Source organism: Corylus avellana, chromosome ca11 (assembly GCF_901000735.1).
Source record: "Corylus avellana chromosome ca11, CavTom2PMs-1.0".
Lineage (NCBI taxonomy): Eukaryota > Viridiplantae > Streptophyta > Magnoliopsida > Fagales > Betulaceae > Corylus > Corylus avellana.
In genome coordinates, this window is record NC_081551.1 from 4,817,674 (window position 1) to 4,825,736 (window position 8,063).

Consider the following 8,063-nt stretch of genomic DNA (forward strand, 5'->3'; position numbering starts at 1 on the left):
AGAGTGAGCTTGTGAAACTTTGAGTTTGTTTGTTTGTTCCTGTCTTAATTATTTGCAATCTGAGAAAGCTAGAAGCTGTATAAGTCGAGTCGAGAGAGGCTATTTAGGTCAGTTAAGTTGAGCTTTTCGTTGAAGAAGTTGAATGGTTAAGACTCATAGTATCATTTTTCTTTCTGCTCTTTAGTTTTTCTTCTGTCAAATAAGAATAATGCAAGTTTTACGATCGATTAAACAAAGGATCATCATTGTTATTTTGTTATGGTGTGGAATCAAATTTTGGTTTCTCTATTGAGTATATTGCAAATTTCAAGTTCTGTATGAGACAAAATTATGCCCATTGATTGTTGAGACAAATCCAACGGTTGCAAATTAGAGAACCCAAATTTAACCTAAATCTATCATCTCTGATCTCTCCATTCTCTCGACTCTCCTCTCACAGTCTCCACCATCCTCCTCGCCTCCTATCTCTGTTGCCGCTCCCACCACTCCCCCAGTGCCCCCAACAGCAACCACCACCACCACCGCAGCAACCACACACCTCAACGCCTGGCTGAAGCTGAACGGCTCGTGCTCGGTTTCCAGGAACTTGCCGCTGCCAACCCCGCTGTCCACGCCGCTCTCGGAGGTCGTTTCACTCTCGCAGTACGCCGCGGATCGGAGGCGGAGGAGGTGATAAGATTTGTGGGTTTTTCTTTTCTTTTTGGGTTTTTTTTTTTCTCCGTTTCTTCTTGGGTGGTGGGTGGTTTGGGGTTTTGCCGTTTGATGTGTTTGTTTGGTTGCCCAGAAAGATGTGTAAATATTTTTGGATAGATAGGTATTTGGGTTTCTGTTTTTTACTGAATTATGGTTCGTGTTTGATGGAATTAGAGCAGAAAAAGTATCTTCGTCTTATTAAACAGATGGTGTTGGTCTTTCACATAATATTGAATTCTATGATTGAATCATTTTTGCCAAATGCATGTACATATACATCCCAAAATTAATCGAGCTTGAGCTCGAGCTCGACCAAAATAGACGAGCTTGAGCTCGAACAGGGTTCCAACCCTATCGAGCCAAGCTTGAGCAACATTTCTAGGCTCATGTCGAGCTCAAGCCTGGCCTCAAAGTAAACAAGCCGAGCCCGGACAAGCCAAGCTCGCTCAAGCTTGGCTCGTTTACACCCCTAGAAACAACCCCCCCCTCCCCCCCACCATCTCTCTTTATAGAGTAATGCTATTTATACAACTGCGATACAACTTAATAAAGTGGCAGTGAAAATAAGTTCTTCGATCAATACTTATAAAAACAGAAGGCTAATTTTCACTGCCACTTATCCCAGTTGTATAACAGTCGTATACTAGTCTATTAAATAGCATTACTTATATATATATGTACTATATATGTCTCTGTTTAGATTAATTGAGTTGAATTTATAAATCTTATTTATTGTGCTTTCTACTTTCTTACTGCTGCTGCAAGTTTTTGCACCAGGGGGTGAGTAAATTTAAATTTTACATCTAATTCATATGCTAAGCTTGTTTCCTTTTTAGTCTTTGTTTGGTTACTTGAGGAAAAAGAAAGATGCTAAACTATGAACGTGAGCACTAAAATTGGTTAGTGCTAGAATTCTTAAGTCAGGGAGAGGTGAAATCAATTTGGGTAAGGATTTGGAGCGAGGGCCTTCATCGGCTTTCAGTTTGACTTGGAAATTGAATCTTTCTTGCCATTCAAAGTAGTAAGTTGTAAGAGCATTGCTACTTTCCTGCAACATTCAACATTCTCATTCACACCAAAATACAGACCATATTGTTGGTTCAAAGGGAGAAACTCAGCTGAACGTAGTGGTATCAGGCTCTCCTAAGTAGAGGTTTTAGTTTTGCAAGATCTAGAAAATTGAAGAGTCCTGGACTAGGAAAAACTCAAATTCCCTTCCCCCCCCCCCCCCTTTGGTTAGAGTCTCCTTCCATAGAAGAGAGAATTCAACGATGGATATCCTTATCAAACACCCACAAATTCAAATCAGGTTTATTTCAGGGTAACATGTGTTGTTTTTGAGGATGATGTGGCATACATCAGTTTAATCATGCAAAAGTGGTCATATTTCATGGTTTTCTTGCACTTTCAGGCCTTACAATGTCCTAATAAATTTCTAGAGGAGGCGAAAATGGTTCTAGATGGTAGTTCAGAACTTGCAAACTACCCGGCAATTAAAGAGAAAAACGTTGGTGCTGTAGAGGATAAGGAAAGTCTCCAAGCAAGAAGGCCAGCATTGGGCCGTAAGCGGGCTCGTTTCTTTTTAAAGTCTAATTTGATGTAAGCTTATCGTTGATGCATTTTTATTTTTATTTTTTATTTTTAAAGTAAAGAAGTGGTTACTTTTACTGAGATTTATCAATTGAAGTAAGTCATCTTCATTACACAGTCAACCTACTGAGAGCTTGGAACCAAGTTTGGACATTGAACAACTAAAAGACCCGGAGGAATTCTTCTTGGCCTATGAACGGCTTGAAAGTAAGTTACAGTCCCTTTGTCTTCTGGAATCCATGCTGCAATCATTTTCGTAAGACTTGTTTTGCTGTGTGATTGGTGCTTAGATGCCAAAAGAGAATTACAAAAGCAGATTGGTGGTGTTTCAATGGATTTAGATGAGCATAATCCATCCAAAACTGCACGACAACGTCGACCAGGGATACTAGGGTATGATCTACATTTTGTATCATCTATCCCCCATTATGCTGTTTATCTTATATCATGTTTTTTGGTCATATGGACTAACCTTGTTATTTTGATCCAGGCGGTCAGTTAGATACAAGCATCGCTATTCATCAGTAATTTCTGAAAATAATGAGAATATTTTATCTTCTCAAGAGACATTTGATTCAGGCATTGTTAGCCCAACTAATGACATCTCACAACGCAAAACTAATCATGATTTAGCATCAAAGGAGAGGTATATAGCTGGTAAGTGGAAACTATAGAAGAATAAAGATTAATCAATCAACTCTAAAGAGATGTCCTTTCGCTATCTCTTAGCTCTTATTTTTCACTCAATACCATTATCCATTTTTCTTTTTGCTGTTTTTTCCCAATTAATAGATATTTGATATCATGATTAATTGCATGCTAAATAGGTTCAACGGACAATCCAGAGAACAAGGTTAGTGAAATCTTAGATGAATTGCTATCTGGCAATTTTGAAGATCTGGAAGGGGATAGAGCAGTCAGTATTTTACAGAAGCGCTTGCAAATCAAACCCATTGATTTGGAGAAGTTAAACCTTCCAGAATTGCGAGATATCCAAAAGATTGATTTGAAATCTTCAAGACGAAACATGCTAAGGCCTCGGAAAGCTTTAGCGGACATTGATAATATGTTAAAAGGGATTAGCAGTAAATCACATGTGAAGCTCATACCAGAGGCAGAAAGCTCTTTTCATCATATATCTTCACCCACACCCCCATCAAGTCTGTCTGCTTCATTATCTGTGTTACAGAGGCAAATTTTGAGTTCAAAGTCATCAAGTGATCCATTTCCGAATCCTGATTTTGGCCACTCACCTGCAAAAAATTTCTCTTCGACTAAATGCACGTTGAAAGAGTCTGACCTGGATCATACAGGAATGCAGTTGAGCACTTGTGATGAGTTGAAGTCACCCTTAGTTGAGGAAGATAACATTGATAATCTGTTAAAAGGGATTAGCAGTAAAACACTTGTGAAGCTCATACAGGAGGCAAAAAGCCCTTTTCATCATATAGCTTCACCAACACCCCCAAGAAGTCCTCTTGCTTCATTATCTTTGTTACAGAGGCAAATTTTGCAGTCAAAGCCATCAAATGATCCATTTTCAATTCCTGATTTTGGCCACTCACCAGCAAAAAATTCTTCCCCGATTGAATGCATGCCGAAGGAGTCTGACCTAGATCATACAGGAATGCAGCTGAGCAATTGTAATGAGTTGAAGTCACCCTTAGTTGGGGAAGATGACACTGCAACTGCTGAGACAGATTCACAAGACGTGGCTATTGAAGATGTTACTTGTACATCTGAAGCAATTGTGCATGATAATTCCAGTAAACTTTCTTTTCGTGTTGATGTTGGCTCAAGTGGAACTCATGTTGACATGGAGGACAATGTTGGAGGCAGTATGGATATTGAAGTAATAGATGAGCAATTAAGTAGGCATGATGCTGATATAGATGCTCAGGAAAATGGATCCAATAAATTGGAGGACAAGGTGAATCTTCCTTTGGTTTGTTTATATTTAATTGTTTACTAGAGTTGTATGACTTTTGAATTTGAATGTTATGTTTGATACTGTGACACAATTCAGGTAGAAGACATGCCACAGGAACAGGTGGAGGCAGTGGCTTCTCCAGAATGTAGTGTTAACATGGTGGACACAACTGAGGAAAATTCGAACTACATTCGGACTCCATTGGGTATGATCTTATTTGTCTACTTGTGCATCATAAGAAGTACATGTTTGATCCTGATGATTAAATGTCAGGTTTTGAGGAGAATTCAGATCAGTTTATCTACCAATGGCTACATGGAGTTAATTGGTCATTTTTTGGTTCTGAAAAAAGAAAATAAAACATCCTGTAGACTAGTTAGAAGCAATGCAAAGAATATCTAAGCTAGATAAACTGACTCCCTACTATTTTGGGAGTCTCATGCTTGGCCTCTTTAAACAATTTCATGTCAAATCCTTGCTGAATCTATGGCAAATGGGTTTCTGTGTTTCATGGTTTGCCTTGCATGTCACCGACTTCAAGTCTAATAATTTAATTAGTGGTTACTAACTTGACTTACCTTTAGATGGTCAAAGTGGTTGGTTGTTTAATCCAAATTATGCATTACAAATTCATGTTGGTTATATCTGTACATATAATCAACCAGTTCAACCAAGTTGAGGTAAATGGAAACTGCTAATAGGTACCTAATGAATTATCATTGAACTATTCTATATGTAAAAAATAAGTGTTTTTTTTTTGTGATTACATTCTCATACATGATAAGCTTTCATCTGAAGTTTTAACAATTGTACATTAGGAGTGAAGATTATGCTTTAGATGGTTTCAACTTAGTGTATTTGGTGAATTTTCTTATTTTCTCCATCAGATCAATCAAATCCTGCTGTGGTTGAAGACCATGCAGTGCATGGACTCTCCCAATCCCCAGATAATGTCCCAGAACAGAGTATAGAGGTTACTATCTTTCCCTTATTGTCCTTTTCATTCATGCTTTCGTTTTATTTGCTGCTTGTCATCATTAAGTTGAGAGTGTTTGCCATATCTGGCTTGCATATGCCATCAATAAGTCCTAGCTGGCTTTTTTGAAAAAAAATGGAAATAGAGCAATTAAGAATTTGCAATGCTGTATGAGAAATGGCTTGCATATGGCTGAATGCGACTAAAAGACTGTATGTTGCTTATAATTTTTAATCCCTTGGTGGTAGGACTTGATATACTTGAATTGGGGTGATGTGTATGTGATGCTTTGATGGCTGAAAGTATTTTGGCTACCAATATGTGCAAGGATGAAATGGACATGGGACGCTGAGTGTTATTATTTATATGTTCCTGGTAATGGCCAAGGGATTGTACAAATATGCACATAGAAGATATTGTTAGGATGTTTGTTACCTTATGAACACTAGATCCTGTAACCTCTGTGTTTACTCTCTGAGTCCAGATAATTTCAATTAATTTATAAATTAAATTTTGTGCTTTTTATGTACGAAAAGAGTTCGATGCTTTTTGATGCCTAAATCTAGATGTTTGTTTCTCATGTAATATGTTTATTTCCCAGCGTCTAATCTTTGATTATTATTATTATTTTTTTAAAAAAATTTCTGGGCATTATTTGTGGCCTACACACCCCAACCCCATCATGTTCCCTTCTGGTTCATGGCCTAGGGGCTCCCTTTGGTGTTTTTCAGTTAACTGTTCTACATATCCAATGAATGATTTGCTTTGTGATGGTTAGTTTCGCTTTTAGTATGTGGTTATGATTGAACTTTGTTTCTATTTTCTCGTGAAACAGAAAATCCAGGAAAGTATCGAGGTGTCATTGAATGAGCAAATCAATGCAAAATCACGTCTGCACAGAGAGCGCAAGAGTAAAGAACGTTCTCACAGGAAAAGCCTTGCAGGTGTCCATTTGTAACAATCTCAACCATGTTAACTAGGACTTTTTTGGTTGTTTTGTTGGAATAACCGGTTGTTGTCTTTCTAGGAGCTGGTTTATTGTGGAAATCTGGGGTAAGACGAAGCACTAGGATCAGGACAAGACCTTTGGAGTATTGGAAAGGAGAAAGGTTACTATATGGTCGCATCCACCAGAGTAAGTATTCTCTTGTGTGGACTTTTTTAGATAAGGGATTTACTGTATTATGACTCCTTCTCATATTGATCCTTGAACTTAAAATTAATAAGTAGTCAAAATGCTTTCTGGTTCCATTTCTATATGAACTATTCTTAGGAGATATGCGTTAAGTTTGTCTAACATTAAGTTGAGGTTTTATCATAATAAAATTGTGGCATTGGCAACCATAAATCTTTGCCAGTTTATGAGTTGGGAGTACAAAATAAAAGATCGTTGTGGCAAAGCTTTTGTGTTGTTATCATTGGTCTACTTCTATTTTCTTGCACTAATTGCTAGAAGGTATGGTGTTCTACCAATTTCTGGAGACATGTATCCTGAATATTGAAGTAAAATTTAGAATGAACCTTTTGCTTACTGATATGAATAATGCTCATAGTTTACTGTTTTCAATTTTACATAGAATCAAGTGTTTGAAAAAGGTAGAATGGAAATTTTATGTGATAATTGCTTTCCTTATCATAATATATGTTTGTGTGGTAGGAATTTTCATAAATAATCACCACCTGTGTGTGTGATAAGTCATTTGTACACTGCTTTAGTCACTAACTCGTCCATATTAAGTATGTTTGGTGACCTAAGCATTTGTTGACTAAAGTACTTAAATTGTGTTTGAGCCAATGAATTCTTAATGGCATCTCACAATGGAAGAATGGTTGGAGGTTGCGGACCTGTGGTAATGAGTTTAAGACCCATCACCCACTTATTCATAAAAAAATGAAAAAGAAAAAAGAGTTTTTCAATGTGTTTAAAGAGTTTTTGGATTTAAATAATTTGTTTGGAGCAGCTAAATGTGAGGCAACAAAATTTGTTTAACTATTTCTTTTTTATATCCCTTTCCATCGATACCCAACTGTTATGACTTGGTACAAAAATTTAAGAATAGTTTTGTTGTATTATACTTTTTGCAGGTTTGACAACAGTTATTGGGTTGAAGTATGTTTCTCCAACAAAGGGTGACGATGGAAAACCTGCTCTCAGGGTGAAATCTTACGTCTCGGATGAATACAAAGAGCTTGTCGAACTTGCAGCTCTACATTGAGATGATTGAAATATGAAGAAATATTTGGTGCCCCATCAAGTTTTCTTATATCTTATGTCTCCTGATACCCTTTTTATCTACTTGTCTCGGATATGTGGAAAGAAGGCTTGTCTGTAACTAGTTACAGTTCTAACGGTGGTAAATGGTCATTTACTTCTTGTTGTGGATAATTAGCTTCTATGCCAAAAATTTCATCAGTATATGTAAGGTGATTGAGTTATTGCATATGTTCATGGTGTTCTTCTTGATTTTCCCCTCCCCCCAAGAAAATGTCATAGGATTGGACTTATTTTCAGCAAATAACTCATTTGAAGATTTGGAATTGAAGAAGTCATTTGGATCAGGAAAAAAAGGTGTAATTTTCAAAGCCTGCATAACTTATTTGATGGTAACTTTTGGTTAGGGTTTGAATTTTTGTTGGCCGTTGCTTTTATATGTATATAAAAAAATAAAATTTTAGATGGTGTTTTTGTCGCTCTAGGTGGCTTTCACCTTTTTGTTTAGACAGACTTTGCTTTAATCGCCTTCTTTCTTTCTTCCAATTGGTTCTAAAGTTGAAGAAGGCTCGCCAATCTTCCTAGCTCGTGACTTTTGACCGTTGACATTCCTCTTCACAATATTAAAGGTTTCTTAACGGCTCCCAACAGGCTCCATAATT

General features: G+C 37.1%; 1 protein-coding gene across 1 annotated transcript; it reads left to right on the plus strand.

Annotated features, from left to right (window-relative positions):
- Window positions 1-2,034: 2,034 nt before the first annotated feature.
- On the plus strand, window positions 2,035-7,759 carry LOC132166061 (centromere protein C-like). Its single transcript, XM_059576814.1, has 10 exons — window positions 2,035-2,292; window positions 2,402-2,490; window positions 2,574-2,676; window positions 2,774-2,940; window positions 3,111-4,213; window positions 4,310-4,418; window positions 5,101-5,186; window positions 6,025-6,133; window positions 6,217-6,324; window positions 7,275-7,759. The coding sequence occupies exons 1-10, from the start codon at window positions 2,063-2,065 to the stop codon at window positions 7,403-7,405; spliced, it is 2,235 nt and encodes a 744-aa protein (XP_059432797.1). The 5' UTR covers window positions 2,035-2,062; the 3' UTR covers window positions 7,406-7,759.
- Window positions 7,760-8,063: the final 304 nt, after the last annotated feature.

Bases quoted from the DNA above. Each gene is read 5' to 3' on its own strand.
- LOC132166061 (XM_059576814.1), top strand. From the start codon at position 2,063: ATGCAAAAGTGGTCATATTTCATGGTTTTCTTGCACTTTCAGGCCTTA. The intron at 2,293-2,401 runs GTAAGCTTATCG...TTCATTACACAG, and splicing joins TTTTTAAAGTCTAATTTGAT to TCAACCTACTGAGAGCTTGG. The intron at 4,214-4,309 runs GTGAATCTTCCT...GACACAATTCAG, and splicing joins CCAATAAATTGGAGGACAAG to GTAGAAGACATGCCACAGGA.